At 41.3% G+C, this 17,230-nt stretch overlaps 1 protein-coding gene across 1 annotated transcript in view; it reads left to right on the top strand.

Annotated features, from left to right (window-relative positions):
- LOC111142468 (RAB31, member RAS oncogene family) overlaps positions 1-17,230 on the top strand; it is a 130,551-nt gene that overhangs the window by 56,411 nt on the left and 56,910 nt on the right. The window contains exon 3 of the mRNA XM_022495642.1: positions 9,407-9,488. Within this exon, the coding sequence (XP_022351350.1) occupies positions 9,407-9,488 (82 nt within the window). The remainder of the gene's footprint in view (positions 1-9,406; positions 9,489-17,230) is intronic.

Raw genomic sequence — 17,230 nt, 5'->3', positions numbered from 1 at the left:
GCAGATGGATTCTCCTTTCTGGATTAATCAAGTGTTAGCATTTCAATTCTTATGCTTGGGGAAGGGAGATAGATTGTTTACATCTGAGACCCCCCAACCTTAGAATATAGGAGCATTTTCCTATTCCATTTCCCCTTTCTACAGATGCTTTTGCCAGATGTGCTTCGCTGTGCCATTTTGCACGTGCTTACTTTCTCACTCTCTTTGAAATTGGACACACTAAATTTTCTCCCTGAAGATACCACGCTCTTCGCAGAGGGCAAATGTTTTGTCTCCTTCAGAAGGGAAAGAATGTGTGTCTGTGTTTTTGGAACACTGTGGGATTGATGAGAATAGGGGCGATTGTCTCTGTCACTTGTAAGTGGGGAAGATTCATAGCAGGGTAAAAGTAGATGCTCCAGCAATTGGTCGATAGGTCAGTAGTTGGGGTGAGGTAGGTGATAAAATCCACTACATTTTGTAGTTTAAAACGGCTTAAGAAACATGTTTGTGAAAATATGCACCAAGACCCATGACGCCAATCTAACAAGTTTGCACAGACGTCGGCAGAGGACACACGATTCCTGGATCAGACACAGGGGAGGTAGTAGTAGTTGGGAGTGTTCTCATTTTGTATTGGTTCCTGGAACACTAATTTCCTGTCAGGTGGTGTGAAGAGAATCAGACGAAATGCTATATGCAGTGAGTTGAGTTCTGAGAGAGGACCCCGAGTTTAGGGAACCCAAATCTTTTATAATGGGAAGTACACAAGTCTGTGCTTCCCTCTAGAGTGAGACCTTGTTTTTCTCTTCCAAGACTATTTGTTATGCAAACATTCTTGAAGACACAGTCTGGGAGAAAGACTGTGCCTCTGCTTGCAAGGTGTGCATAATGGGAGAGAACCGTGGATATTGGCTCTCAATAGGCACTTCCATGGATTGGGGGCATTTTTTTTTTTTTAAGATTTTATTTATTCATCTGAGAGAGAATGAGAGAGAGAGCATGAGAGGGGAAAGGGTCAGGAGCCCGATGTGAGACTCGATCCTAGGACTCCAGGATCATGACCGAGCTGAAGGCAATTGCTTAACCAACTGAACCACCCAGGCGCTGACATTGTTTTTTAAAAGATCTTTTTTTTTTTTAATTTGAGAGGGGGGAGGGGCAGAGGGAGAGAATCTTTTTTTTTTTTTAATTTTATTTTTTCAGTTTTCCAAGATTCATTGTTTATGCACCACACCCAGTGCTCCATGCAATATGTGCCCTCCTTAATACCCACCACCAGGCTCACCCAACCCCCCAAGCCCCCTCCCCTCCCAAACCCTCAATTTGTTTATTAGAGTCCATAGTCTCTCATGGTTCATCTCCCCCTCCGATTTCCCCCAACTCACTTCTCTCCTTCATCCAATGTCCTCCGTGTTATTCCTTATGCTCCACAAGTAAGTGAAACTATATGATAATTGACTCTCTCTGCCTGACTTATTTCACTCAGCATAATCTCCTCCAGTCCCATCCATTTTGAAACAAAAGTTGGGTATTCATCCATTCTGATGGAGGCATAATACTCCATTGTATATATGGACCATATCTTCTTTTTTTTTAAAATTTTTTATTATTTTTTATAAACATATAATATATTTTTATCCCCAGGGGTACAGGTCTGTGAATCGCCAGGTTTACACACTTACAGCACTCACCATAGCACATACCCTCCCCAATGTCTATAACCCCATCCCCCTTCTCCCAACCCCCCTCCCCCCAGCAACCCTCAGTTTGTTTTGTGAGATTAAGAGTCACTTATGGTTTGTCCAGAGGGAGAGAATCTTAAAGCATACTCCCCGGTGAGCGAAAACCAAGAGTTGGGCACTGAACAGACTGAGCCCTGAGGCTCCCCTTCAGGGACAGATCTATTTATTTATTTATTTATTTATTTACTTACTTACTTACTTTTAAAATATTTTGTTTGTTTATTTGGGAGAAAGAGTAAAGCTAGAGAGCACACAAGCTGGGTGTGGAGGGTTGGAGGGGGAAGAGACAGAGGGAGAGGGAGAAGCAGGCTCCCCGCTGAGCAGGGAGCCCAAGGCGGGACTTGATCTCGGGATCCTGAGATCATGACCTGAGCTGAAGGCAGACCCTTAACTGACGGAGCCACCCAGGCTCCCCAAAACAGTTTTATAGATGAAATTCTTTTCACTCTTCTCTGTGATGTCCTTGTATTTTCCTTAATTTTCCCTTCTGTGTGTTTAGTAAAAGCGGAACCTCTAAGAGTGATTAAGTCTGAAGAGCTGAAGAGTGGTTTTGGAAAATGGAGGAGACTCTCATCTTCTCCTTTCTAGACTTAAAAATATTCATTTTTAATAACAAATCTGTTTTCCTTTTGTAATGATTTTTCTAAATAAAAAGGAAATGCATGTTCTTACCAAAGATTTAGGTAAGCACTAAGCATGACTTTTACACATAGGTATAAGCATTGTTGTGCTTATAAATGGTAGATCATTTGGGTCACAGTATCTTGGGTGAAACAAGTCATAATGCCAGTTCAGATTCAAGGAAGGAGAAGTAAATCCCCCCTCATGGTGGGAGGGACGACATTCTGACGGAGATTGGTATGGACCACTGGTATCCATTTTGGAGACAAGTCAAACTCTGTTGACTCTGCTTTGTGTAACAAATTTCGGTTTTTTAAAAAATTATGTATTATATGGAAACTCTCTGTACTTTATCCTCACTTTTTTCTGTAAACCCAATACTTCTCTAAAAAAGTCTATTAATTAAAACATTATTTATTCATTCCTCAAATTATAAGGCTTATTATGAAAAATTCAGACCTTACATAGAAATGTAAAATAAAACTTGAAATCAGAGGATTTTACTAGCTCTCTGATCCCATTTTCTTCAATTTATATTACCAATATTTAGTCTAAAGTGCACATTTAACATACTTCTTATAAGTGTTTTCTGTGTCTATGCAGATGAACAAATACATAATTTCTAAAACCAAAAATGATATCACATTCTGCCTGACATGGCACAATATGCATTCTCCATCTTCTGCCTTATTTTTCTTTCATAAATACAAATTTCTTAGAAGACAAAATAAATGGAACACTTACATGCTGTCTATATAGCTCTTTGACAGAGTCAAGATTAAAGTCTAATTTTTCTGATTATAAATTTCATGTTCATTCTAAAAAAACTACAGAATTTATAAAAATTGGAATCATAGTGCACATACAATTTTTTATCCTCTTTTCTTCTTAATATATTTAGAACATTTTCCTATAATATCAGGTAATCTTTAGAAACATGATGGAAATACTATTTTCTCTTATTATATAATTCATAAAAAATTGAAAATGAAGAAAACTGTGAAGAAAATATAAAAACCACCCATAATCTGGGGCACCTGGGTGGTTCAGTTGGTTAAATGTCTGCATTGGGCTCAGATCGAGATCCTGGGGTGCTGGGATGGAGCCCTGTGTTGGGGAGCCTGCTTCTCCTTCTCCCTCCTGCTCGTGTTCTATCTCTTGCTCTCTCTCTCTCTCTCTCAAATAAATAAACAAAATCTTGAAGAAAAAATCTAACCCATAATTTGCCTTGGGGAGTAGCTACCGTAAATATCTAATACATCTTCTTCCAGTGTTTTTGCTAGATGTATATAAAATCTTTAGTAATTTAACATTGTATTATGAATTCCACTTTACTAAATGGTCTTTAAAAACAAGTTTCCCCAGTTTTATGGAGAAATAATTGACATACATCATTGTATAAAAAAGCAGTGATTTGGGGGACACCTGGGTGGCACAGTCAGTTAAGCATCTGACCCTTGGTTTCAGCTCAGGTCATGATCTCAGGGTCATGGGATCGAGCCCTGTGTTAGCCTCTGCATTCAGCATGGAGTCTGCTTGTCTCTCTCCCTCTGCTCCTCCCTGCCCTCTCTCTCTCCTCAACATCTCTCTTTCTCTCAAATAAATAAATACGTAAAAACTTAAAAAAATGATTTTTAATGATTCTTTTTTCCATTTAAGGCATTGAGGTTATAATTTTCTTAACATTTTTTTTTTTTAGATTTTATTTATTTATTCGACAGACAGAGATCACAAGTAGGCAGAGAGGCAGGCAGAGAGAGAGGAGGAAGCAGGCTCCCCGCTGAGCAGAGAGCTCGATGTGGGGCTTGATCCCAGGACACTGGGATCATGACCTGAGCCGAAGGCAGAGGCTTAACCCCCTGAGCCACCCAGGCACCCAATTTTTAAAATAATGTATGATGTATATCCTGGGGCATAAATATTTGTAGGTACCTCTGATTATTTCATTAAGTTAAATTCATAGCAATGGGAATAATTCAGTCAAAGAATATGAACACTCTTAAGGGTTCTTGCTGGATATTGCCAAATTGTTTTTCAGAAAGGTTGTCCTTATTTTTCTGTACACTTACCAGCTTTAGGTCTTAAAACATTTTTTTTTAAACATCTTTTTTTTTTTTAAAGATTTTATTTATTTATTTGTCTCAGAGAGAGAGAGAGCACAAGCAGGCAGAGGCAGAGGAAGAAGCAGACTCCCCGCCGAGCAAGGAGCCCGATGTGGGACTCGATCCCAGGACCCTGGGATCATGACCCGAGCCGAAGGCAGCGGCTTAACCAACTGAGCCACCTAGGTGTCCCTCTTAAAACATTTTGTATATATGATTTTGAATTGCTGTTTTCCGCTAAACTTCAAACTGAAGCATTTTCTCATACCTTAAGATTTCTTCATAAACATAATATTAAGTGACTGTAAATTCTGGGCTGTTTTGCTTTCTATCTACATTCCTCACTTTTCTTCTGGAGTCAAGGTTGAGATGGGCTCTACCATTCTTATCTGTTATCCTTTCCTGACATAGTTCAATTGCCCAATTAAAAAATTCACTCAAAATTTACGTTCTCTTATGATTTTGAAAAAAGTGTTCCCACACCCCAGCTTCGGAAAACTAAAGCTAGCAGGAACAAATGCCTTTCTTGGACTGTGTTATATACAGACCGCCGTGCTCATGGTCTAGCTGCTGGGTTTGGTGCACTGGGACTCTGGCTTAGCCCTGTGTTTTGTTTAGCCTGCCCAGTGCTTTTACATTTTTAAGTCACTAATGAAGAATTAGGAGATTTTTGCATAATAAACTTGCATTTCTGGCTTCTTTTAAAAAATCAGTAGCCTTGGTATACCGGGTACCCATGCCCACATGGCAGAAACCACTGTCCCTGAGCCTTGGGTGCTGTGTGGGTGGGCGGACTCTCCTTTCCATAGCACTTCTGCTGTTTACTGTTACTATTATTTTTATCAGTATTAATTTTACACCTAGTCCCCTTGGTTCATTTGTATGGTTGCTGCCTGGTCCTGGAGACATTTGAGTTCAGGCCCCTGGCCCATGGCCTTTCTCACTCTTAACGCTGCTGGCCTCAAGAATCAGGGCAGCCGGGTGACTTGTTGAGGCACACTCAGCGTGTGAGCAGTGAACTGATGACTCCGACCAAGTGAGTCCACTTTCGAAGTCTACCCTTGTCTTCCCACTGTGATCAAACTACCATCGGGGAAAGGCCATGGGCCGTAAAATGTCATTGTTTCAGCATCAAAGGAGTTCATTCTTATCGTCTTCTGTGACTCACAATGAAAAATCTTGGCTTTGCTATTCAAGCAGATTGTGTTGACATCTTGAACATATATGTGTGTGGATGTGTGTGTGTGTGTGTGTGTGGATGTGTGTGTCTCCCTTTCTGTTTCGACTTTTACAAGGTAATTGTGTTACTTCTCTGCCAGATTTTGGTTCCCACAGATAATGAAGTCCATTCAGCATTGCCAAGGCTCCCCCCACACCAGTCTGGAAGATAATCTAATGAGAAGAAAAGATGCTTGAGCTTTTTAAGATGGAATGTGAGCAAAGCTGTTAAAGGAAAAAAAAAAAACCCAACAACCCAACCAACCAAAAGAACAAGGATTGTCAGTCATCATTTCAAATATCAGTAGTCTTTTCTTTAGTGGCAGGAAATGAGGAATAGAGAGGGGTGTGTACATGAGTGTGTGTGTGTGTGTGTGTGTGTGTGTGTGTGTGTGTGTGATCAGCATGACAGCTATAACAAAGCTGTTCCTCGAAGGCTTACTGTGTGTCAAGCAGGAATTTCGCAGATGTCATTCCCTCATTTGATCCTACAACAGCTCCCCCAGATATGCAAAGTAGATATTGGTTCTGTTTCTCAGATGGGGAAACTGAGGGGCTATTTAACCGCTCATTCTACCCTTCTGGAAGAGAGGGCAGGCCTCTGTGTTTTGTTCCTGACTGTGCTGGTAGACTCTTTGACCATGGGCAAGGCAGTCTCTCAGGACTCGGATTTTACCCCCTGATCTGTAGACTGAAGAGATCGGCCTGGATATTGCATGTTTTTTCCATCTCTAAAAATCTCTGGTTCCAAGATTTTTAAAAGCATGAACTTAGTTTTCTAAGCCTGAGAACTTTTTAAGGGCCCGGTTGGTGTATTATTTATCCCAGTGCCTAGTGTTTATTGAAGAACGAATGAAAATCTGGCTTACATCAAAGTAAAAACAAAACCCAAGGTATTTATGGAAAATTTCTCTAAATAAAGTTAAAGGCTAAAGGTTAAACCAGAAAAAAATATTATTTAAAACATACTATAACAAAAGTTAGTGTAGAATACTCAAGAAGTGAAGAAGAAAAGGAGGAGCCACCCCAATGAAAAGGTGGGCAAAGGTCATGAACTAAATATTTACTAAAGGAAAATGCAAGTGAACAGTAAACACTAAAATGACGTTCAAAGTTGTAAGAAGCATAATAAAAATGGGAATGATGTATCATTTCTCCTTATCCTGCTGGAAGAGATTTGAAGGATCAGGATTGGCTGGGGAGAAGGGCATCTCCAACATTGTCATCATGGGCATGTAGGCTGGTCCCACCCAGTGTGGCATGTATGTTTCTAAGGAAATAGTTGCACAAGGACACAAAGATGTAAGTACAAAGATAATCCATTTAATCATTGTCATAACAGTGGAAAATAGGTGACCAAAATATCCATCAGTGGGGTAGTAAAGCCATAATATGGTGTAATATATTTAGTCATTTTAGATGAAGATGTTGATCTATAGTTACGTAAATGGAAAGATGTCCATGATAACATCGAGTGGAGGGAAAACAAAGTGTATGCAGATTATGAGCAATTATGGGTGTAATCATTATATAAAAATAATTCAGAAGAACATACACCAACTTATTAACAGTGATTGTGACTCAGTGGTGACGTGACGATTAATTTCTATTTTTCCTGTGCTTTCATTTTTTGACTTTCTTTTTTGGTATGTCCATCTATTGCTTTTGTAATGGGAAAAATAATAAAAACATTTCCATTTTTGGAATATATTTACTCTTATCAGTAGTCTGTGTATATTTTAAGCACTTTAAAAGAAATAAAGCATCATGGGACAGTTGTGGTTTTGATAATATTGGGTCATATCACTTAGAAAAATACTTAGAATTTCCATTTAGTACAATCGTCATTTGATAAATAAAACTGTTAACTTTTGGCTTTGTGTATGTTTTGAGGAGTGTGTGGGAATTGCAGGAACATATGCTTTTCTCCTTGGGACTTGTGTAGTTTGCCTCTTAGTGTTGAGGAAAAGTAGGAGAAGTTGAGGAGACATTACTGGGGTGAGTGCTGAGTGACGTAGGGCTGGACAGTGTGCTGGACGGGGTGGGTTGGCTGGGCCATAAGAAGCAGGGTAGACAGCCTGACACCTTAACCCTAAAAACTCTACTTTGCCTCTCCTGAGAATAACATAATGAGGATACCATTATCACACATAGAAAATTAATTTTTTAAAAAAGGTTTTTATTTATTTAGTTGAGAGAGAGAGAGAGGAGAGAAAGGGTTGGGGAGGAGCAGAAGAAAAGGGACAAGCAGATTACATGCTGAGTGTGGAGCCCAATGAGGGGCTTGATCCCATGACCCTGAGATCTTGGCCTGAGCTAAAAGCAAGGGTCAGATGCTTAACTGACTGAGCCACCCATGCGCCCCTAGAAAAATTAATACTGATTCAATGATAATATCTGACATAAAATCTAAATTTAAATTTCTCCAGTTGTCCTCAAAATGTCTTTTAAAAGTTATTTCCCTCCTAATTCCAGATTCAGTCAAGGGTCATTTGGTTGTTTTACCTCTTTCTTCTCTCTTAATTTAGATTCTAGAACAATCTTCCTGCCTTTTGTCTTGTTTGCTTTTCATGACGTTGACTTACTTGAAGCATTTGGGCCAGTTGTCTTATAGAATGCTCCACATTCTGGAGTTGCTTTACTGGTTACTTAGGATTACATTCAGGTGAACTGGTTTTGGCCAGAATGCTGCTCAGGGGTTGTATCTGCTTCTTAATTCCATCACGTGAGGAGTCTTCTCTTGTCTGGTTGTCCCACTGTTGGGGAGACTCACTACACTTTCATGAATGGGAAGCTTTATCAGAAAACAAAAAAAGTCAAGGGTATAAACTTTCCACGTACTGTATCTTTCTGTCTTTCATGAACACAAAGAAAAGGTTTATTAACAGGAAATATGCAAAAAAGAAACTATCAAGTGTTTCATTATCTGCCGAGGGTTTCGAATCCTTCCTTTTTTTTTTTTTTAAAGGGAGAAAACGTAAATATTTGGTGAACCACCAACCTTTACCCCTGCATGTATAAAAGCAGGGTGGGAATGAGATATGGTATTGCTGCTAGTGTTGGGTGCCTAGCCTGGGTGCATATGGAAGGCAGTTTTCTGTGTGCCATCGCAGGGCCCACACTGTGACTTGCCCAAAGACTAGCTGCCCTGTCCATTCTTCACTGTTGTAATAATACATTTTTAAAATCTTAGGTTTTATTTTCTTTCCTGAGATTTGGGGCATATTATCTGAGAACAATTGAGCATACTATCTCAGGACCGTGTTTTTGGAAGCCTGGGGCTTTGAATGCATTCTTGGCTTTTTTTTTTTTTTTTAAAGATTTTATTTATTTATTTGACAGACAGAGATCACAAGTAGGCAGAGAGGCAGGGAGAGAGAGGGAGGGGGAAGCAGGCTCCCTGCCGAGCAGAGAGCCCGATGCAGGGCTCGATCTCAGGACCCCGAGAGCATGACCTGAGCCAAAGGCAGAGGCTTAACCCATTGAGCCACACAGGCGCCCCGCATTCTTGGCTTTTTAAAAACAATTTCCTTCCTTAAGCCTCCATTTGGACTAACAGAATATGAAGAATATTTTCTTTTGGGTGATGGGATTCTAGCAGCCCTTCTTTCCTCTTAGAGGCCCCCCCAGGAGGGACCTTGGGGAGTCTTACTGAGGCAAGAGGAACTTGGGTGAAACAGGAGTCTTTGTGAAGATTTTAGGGGTGCCTGGTAACGTGGAGATGTTGATTCTCTTTTTCAGGGCATCTTTTATGACCAAAACCGTGCCTTGTGGAAATGAACTTCATAAGTTCCTCATCTGGGACACTGCTGGGCAGGAACGGGTAAGTGTATGGGTTGTTGGCTTTCTAGGGAAAAGACTGAGCCCCGTCCCCGAAGGAAGATTTTTTTGTATTTGGCAAGACACTTGGTTGTGAGTGAGAGGAACCCAGCTTCAGTGATTTAATCAGAAAAGGAAATGTGTTCTTCCACTGTGTGAAAAATGTATGGGGTCACCCTCTTGAGTCAGGGCCAAGTTCAAGTCCTCCAAATGTATTGTCAGAGGCACCCTGCTCTGTTCCTGTTTCTCTGCTTGCTTCCCTCTAGACCGGCTTCATTTTTAGGCAGACTCACATCCTTCTCTTCCCTAAGGGTGGCAAGGATGTCTCCATCTGTGACCCTAGGCCCGCATTCTGCCACCTGAGGAGTCCCACAGACAACAGCTCCTCTTTTCTGCAAGTTATGCCCCGTGTCTCATTGCCTGGTTTGGTCACGTGTTCCTCTCCTGAACCTGACACTCTGTAGTAGCGTTCAAGGGGGACTTGGCACTCCTATTTGTAGGGCCCAGTAATACACTACCCCTAGAGGTAGGAGCTGCCATCAGCCCCACCTGAGCCACACCAGTGGGAAGTCCCGTAGACTTAGTTACCCAAGGAAAATCTGGGTTCTCTTACTGGAAAATGGGACAATGGACGTTGGGTTACCAGAAACATCCAATGACTTGTCTCATTCCTAATTCCTTTGATTTGCCTAAAATGTTGATGGAGAAGATTATTTAAGAAGCTCATGTTTTTAGATTTAAAAAAAATGAAATGGTTACCAACACAGTTTGTCTATAACAGGACAGTGTAAGCACTGGAGTGTGTATTATCAAAGTTGAAAGGGGCAGTCCAGATAAGTGACAGGGATAACCACTAGCTTGTCTTCCATGGGGGCTTCCATCCTGCTCAAAACTTTCATCAGAGAAGGGTGCCTGGGTGGCTCAGTGGGTTAAGCCTCTGCCTTTGGCTCAGGTCGTGATCTCAGGGTCCTGGGATGGAGCCCCGCATCAGGCTCTCTGCTCAGGAGGGAGCCTGCTTCCCCATCTCTCTCTGCCTGCCTCTTTGCCTACTTGTGATCGCTCCCTCTCTCTGACAAATAAATAAATAAAATCTTAAAAAAAAAAAAAAACTTTCATCAGAGCTAACGATTATGGAGTAAACTAGGTTGAGCTTCCCCTTGTCTGATTCAAGCTCACGTGTCACCTTCTCTACCGACCTATCCTATTCAAAGGTTAACACTTCCCCTTTTCCCATCCTTGCTCCACTCACTTTCTTTTTCTCCACAGCTCTTACCACCTTGTAATATGCTACTGAATTCCATTATTGATTATCTATCCCTCAAAGCAAGAGAACCCAGGGATAAAGTATCCTTTTCATTATCGACTCCTAACTAGTCAAGTGTGTGTTTCTGTAACTTTCATTTTATATAACTCCCTACTCCAGCATTTATAGATTAAGGCTACTAGGGTTTTAAAGATGTCTTTCTCCTTAATCAGGACGAATCTTCTGGCCTACAAACGCTGACCTCATTAGAACGTCTTCTGTTTTGCTGCTAAGTTGAGAGCACAGATTTGCACACACGAAGTCGCTACCTAGAGCACCTCTCTAACTGTTAGTCCGCTGTGCCTGCTGACCTCTGAAATGAGAGGACGGATGCTAGGAGAAAATGTCTACTCAGGGATCTCATCTTTACATAACTTCCGTTTTATCTACTATGTACGTTTATTTGTAGTATGTCGATCTGCTAGGGTTTGGGGGTTTGGGGTTTGGTTTTTTGGTTATTAATTTAAACTTAAGCAGAGAAGCTTTTTTGCTCCCATTTTTACTTTTGGCCATGAAGTAGCTTCTTTTGCGGCCACTTTTAATGAGCTTCAGTCAATTTTACCAAAAGTCTTAGCCATACTACTGCTTCTACTATTGGTGGGTATTTCCTGAGGGCTAGCTACATTCCATGCACTGTTCGCATGACTTCCGTGTACTAACAAACACCCTTAGTCCTCTCGCAGCACTCTGAAGTGGGGACTATTTTATCCCTCTTTATATGTGAGGTCACAGAGGGACAGAGAGGTTAAATCACTTGCTCGAGGTCACACAGCCCATTAGGTGGAAAGCTGAAATCTGGATCCAACAGTCTGGGTCCTGAGCTTTGCTTTGTAGTTTTGTTCTGCTTGAAAAATCACACAAAAGCCATGCAGCCGAGAGTAAAATTATCCAAAAATCCCACCACCCAGATATCTCCACTGTTTTTTAAACTTAGTTTTTACATTGAAGTAATACAATATTAGCTTCAGGTGTACATCGTAGTGATTTGATATTCTTATACATTATGAAATGATCCCCGCAATAAGTCTGGTTTCCACTATTTTTTTTTTTAAGATTTTATTTATTTATTTGACAGACAGATATCACAAGTAGGCAGAGAGGCAGGCAGAGAGAAAGAGGGGGAAGCAGGCTCCCAGCTGAGCAGAGAGCCCGACGCGGGGCTCGATCCCAGGACTCTGGGATCAGGACCTGAGCCGAAGGCAGAGGCTTTAACCCGCTGAGCCACCCAGGTGCCCCTGGTTTCCACTATTGACATTAGTGACCATTCTGCAGCTCTCTCACTATGCGTGTGTTGGTAACTTCATATCAAAACGCTCAGGGTTCTTTTTTTCTTTTTTTAATTTTAAGATTTTATTTATTTGTCAGAGAGAGAGAGAGAGCGCAAGCGCACAAGCGGGCAGATGCAGAGAGGGAAGCAGGCTCCCCACTGAGCAAGAAACTGGATGCAGGACTTGATCCCGGGACTCTGGGATCATGACCTGAGCCGAAGGCAGCGGCTTAACCCACTGAGCCACCCAGGCATCCCAAAGCGTTCAGGGTTCTTTATGACCTGCCATTTTCACTTGGTAATAACAGTGTTCCAGAAGAGAGATTTCTGTATAAGCTAAACAGAGTATTTGACATGTCTTTACCTATTCTGATATAATTCAAGTAGGTGACTGCTTTTGATGAAATTCGGTCCTCTAAAGTAACTACTATAGTTTGTAGCTTGCTCTCTGACCATCTTAAAGCAAAACAGCAATAGAAAATCTTCCGTATGACCAGATTTCTAATTATTCTAATTGCTTTTCCTGAAATTTGACGATTGGAGATGGTAGACATCTGTGCCTATGTTGCAATGTATGTAATTTTTAAAAGCTTAGTATTATATATGTTATTATATTGTACATATTGTATCATATACTATTTATTGTGTTATTGTATCAGAGTTATATATATTATTACTAGTATCTGTTTTTGTAATTATTAGTATTATGTGTAGAAGGCCAAGTGCACACTTGTGCTTTAGGGAGGAGGGACTGACTTTTGGGTGATAACTTCAGGGGGATGCTTTTTAGAATTTAGATTTGTGGAGAGCGTGCGAGAAATGCCTGCACAACCTTTGTGGTCATCGAACCCTCTAACCCTCGAAGGCCTGATTTAGTTATCCTCAGGCCGTCCTTGTCTGCTATCCCTCCATGCGGTCTCGCATTTCTCCAGTGATGGCATTTTCTCAGCCGTGCTAGTGGCTTGTTGCTGGATTTAATCGTGCTTGTAATGACGTTGCCTAATGTTGGAGCTAAAAATACCTTCCCGGCTGCTGCGTGTGCCTTATGCTATTTGTTCTGTCTCATTAATTGTTGGAGTCCAGCGCTTTCCATTATCCCTCCATATCCTTGTAGAAATTGGCTCCTGTACTTCTTAGTCTTCACAATTTTAAACAAACAAAATCTCCTTGGATTTATCATTTGATAAGATGAAGACATCGATTCTGTGTCCTCAAAGGGGGGAATGTTCAGTACAGTGCTTTCATGTGTTAATTACTTAGTATTTGTTTATTTGTGGAACTATCTAAACACTTCTGCCTAGCATACACGATATTAATTCTGGACTACATTTGTGGCACAAATTCATAGTCTTGAAAAATCACTCTTCCATCTGAGTACGGGAAATATAAAAGGAGCCCTCTCTCTCGTCCTCCCTCTCTTGTAGAAGAGAGTGTTCGTTCTTGATATGCTGTCTTAATTAGGCTTTTCATTCAGCTATATATGGCGGACATCCTGTGATCCTTTCAATGGCAAACAGTAATCCATAAACCACCTCTGTAAAAAAGTGTTTTCAGATTCAACCATTTTCAATTAACCAAGTGATTGTTGAATCCAATTTTTTAGGAGCTTACCGTTTTCGAGATTTGTATATTCAGTGTTTTGCTGTCAAGACGGGTGGAGTGGGGGCAAGAGTGCCATTGGAGTGCCCATGTTGTAGTGTTGGTGTGGGCTTTTGGGGGTTTTTATCCTGTCCTCTTGGAATGAGTTGTTGTGCTGGTTTCTGCTTTGTGATCTGTGAGGAGAACTCAGCAATAGGTCAGCAGATGACTCCTGTGAGCTCAGAGGAGCTCAAAATGGTCCCAGGGGAGAGAAAGGAATTTATCTGCCCAGCTTTGTCCTCCTGTCTCCCACTGATCAAGGTTTGTAATGGGGAGCTGAGACTTCTGTCCTACTGTGTCAACACATCCATCTTTCCTTTTGGGTTTCCTTTTCACTCCCTTCTTTGCTTTTCCACATAAACTGGGGTCTAGAATATCCTCATTGTTATTAAAAATGTTTGGGGGCACCCGGGTGGCTCAGTTGGTTAAGTGGCCAACTCCTGATTTTGGCTCAGGTCACAGTCTTGGGGTTATGAGATCAAGCCCCACATCGGGCTCCATGCTGAGTGTGGAGCTTGCTTGGGATTCTCCCTCTCCCTCGCCCTCCCCTGGAAAAGAAAGTCTCATCAATAGGAATTGCAGTCTCCACGTTCTAGATGTGTGCTTCGAAGTCATTCTGTTTTTGCTTTAAAACACAATTGCAGGGGCGCCTGGGTGGCTCAGTGGGTTAAGCCTCTGCCTTCGGCTCAGGTCATGATCTCAGGGCTCTGGGATCGAGCCCCGCATTGGGCTCTCTGCTCAGCAGGGTGCCTGCTCCCCCCCACCCCCGCCCCGCCAGCCTCTCTGCCTACTTGTGATCTCTATCTGTCAAATAAATAAATAAAATCTTAAAAAAAAAACAATTGCAATTCATAGGATAACTCCATTAAAATGTTCATATCTTGAAAGAATTCCATGCTTCATTTTCTTGATCTGATCTGTGAGAACAATATTATTCTAAGAATCTAACATGAACAAATATGAACATCATCTCATTATCTTGTTTCAGTTGGGTTGAAGTCAGTGTTCTGGCTATCTATCTGCCCTACTGCCTCAGAAAGAATTGTCATATTTATAAAATTTGGGTTTCAAATGCACCACAGTCACAAATTCCACAAAGGTGAATTGATGGTTCTTTGGTTAGAATAAAAGCTCTCTCCTCTGACTCTAACATATCTGGAGTTGACTAGATTAACTTCTGAAATTAAGTTCATCATTATATACTTTTTAAAGATGAAATTGGAGAACACATGTGCAGACTAAAAAATAGCCCCTCCCCAATACTTAGTAGGAATTATGGAGTTTTGAACTTAATGGTAAAAATGACATGATGCAAAGATTTATGTAGGAAGGTATATAATTTTTAACTACTGTCTTTTTTGGGGTATTTAAAAAATTGATGGAACACTGAAAATGCAAGAAATGCTAAGTAAGAACAATATTGAATACTGTATAGGACTTGTATGATCTAATAAAAGATGGAACTTGTCGAATTCTGCATATGATCTTAAATAAACAAGACTTTATTTAGAATTTAGAATACAATTATTTAGAATTTAGAATACTATTATTAACTATTTCAGGTGTTTAGTTAATAATGGCTGTGTGTGTTAATTCTTCTTCTTTTTTAAAATCTTTTTATTTAAAAGTACTCATACTGGGGTGCCTGGGTGGTTAAGTCAGTTAAATGGCTGACTCTTGATCTCCACTCAGGTCTCGATCTGAGGGTTGTGAGTTCAAGCGCCATGTTGGGCTCCACAGTGGGTGTGGAGTCTACAGAAACAAAAACAAAAACTTTTAAACCCACAGAAAATTTATAAAAATATTACAGAGCTCGGCTCTGTAATGTAAATGTAAATTTAAATTCAAATTTAAAATTTATAAAAATATTACATCGGGCTCTCTCCTCAGCAGGGAGTCTGCTTCCCCGTCTCTCTCTGCCTGTCTCTCTGCCTACTTGTGATCTCTCTCTGTCAAATAAATAAATAAAAGCTTTAAAAAAACATTACAGAGCTCTCTAGCTAAAGTGGCTCCTCCTCAAGCTGTGGGTCTTTCTGTGTGGTGGCTGAGGCTTGCTTGTTCATTCTGGGGTTAGAGAGGCAGTAGTACCTGAGGAAGCTCATGGTCGATGCAGAAGCACAAGCAGCGAGGCACAGACGCAAGGCCTCTTAATGCTAGGGTCTGACTGAGCGCATGACACATGGCCTACATTCCATTGGCCGAGGTAAGGCATGTGGCTCAGCCCAAAGTCAAGTGACAGCGAGACACGGCCTTTAGAGGAAGTGAGAAACCACACTGGCATGAACCGCGGTTCACGCAGAGGTGAACACTTAATTGTTGGTCATAATGTCGTCTGCCACAGGCTTCTACTGGATTCTCTCAATCTGTGTACTTAGGAGGCTCCACTTTGTGTGGTCTTAAACTTCTTTTCAGAGCCTACCTCAGTCTTTCCCCACTGAGTTCTACTTTCACCCACTTTACAATGTTTCATCCAAAATGAATTTCCTGTGAAGAAATCTGAAACTGTAGAGATAATGTTTGCCCTCCTGTGGCTTTTGAGATACAGCGGACCCTTGAACAACATGGGGGTTAGGGGTGCTGACCCTCCACATAGCTGAAAATCCACGTACAACTTTGGCCCCCCCCCCCCGCCAAAAACATAACTACTGGTACCTATTGTTGTCAAGAAGCCTTCTTGAGAACACATATTGTGTGTGATACATGTCATACACTTTACTCCTACCAGGAAGCCAGCTCTGGAAAAGAAAATGCTATTAGAAAATTGTAACAGAAAATGGATTTACAGTACTGGACTTTTAAAAAAAAATCTGCCTTTAAGTGGATTTGTGCAGTTCCAAACCCATGTTCAATGGTCTACTGTATATTCATTACTTCCTGGTCGCTGAGATGGTCCCTCCCCATGTTTCTGAAAAGAGCCCAATGAAGGTAGCTGTGGTGTGAAATTCTCTATTTACCTGTTCCTTGACAGGGGAACTCTTTTCCTGTCCACTCCTGCACCCATTCTAGACTTGCTTGAAGCTTCGATCTCATCAGCTTTTTGTTTTCATTCCCTGTTTCACCTGTGAAGCAGCTGAGCTGATAACTGATAAATGAATTGATAAATGCTTTTGTCTGCATTTGTTTCTGTGGGGATTATCAGCATGTAGGGTATTACCTCTCTTTTGGAGAAATAGCTTTATTGAGGGGTGCCTAGGTGGCTCAGTCCGTGAAGTGTCTGCCTTCAGCTCAGGTCATGATCCCAGGGTCCTGGGATCAAGCCCCGCGTCGGGCTCTCTACTCAGCAGGAAGCCTGCTTCTTCCTTTCCCTGCTGCTCATGTTCTTTCTCAAATAAATAAATAAAATCTTAAAACAAAAAAAAAAAAAAAAAAGGGGAAAAGAAAAACAGGGGCACCTGGGTGGCTCAGTAGGTTAAGCCTCTGCCTTCAGCTCAGGTCATGATCTCAGGTCCTGGGATTGAGCCCCGCACTGGACTCCTTGTTCAGCAGGGAGCCTGCTCCCCCACCCCCCACCCTCTGCCTGCCTCTCTGCCTACTTGTG

Source organism: Enhydra lutris, unplaced genomic scaffold (genome assembly GCF_002288905.1).
Source record: "Enhydra lutris kenyoni isolate GAN:26980312 unplaced genomic scaffold, ASM228890v2 scaffoldscaffold8, whole genome shotgun sequence".
Lineage (NCBI taxonomy): Eukaryota > Metazoa > Chordata > Mammalia > Carnivora > Mustelidae > Enhydra > Enhydra lutris.
Note: the sequence above shows the minus strand (reverse complement) of the source record. Positions and strands in the feature narration are given on the sequence as shown.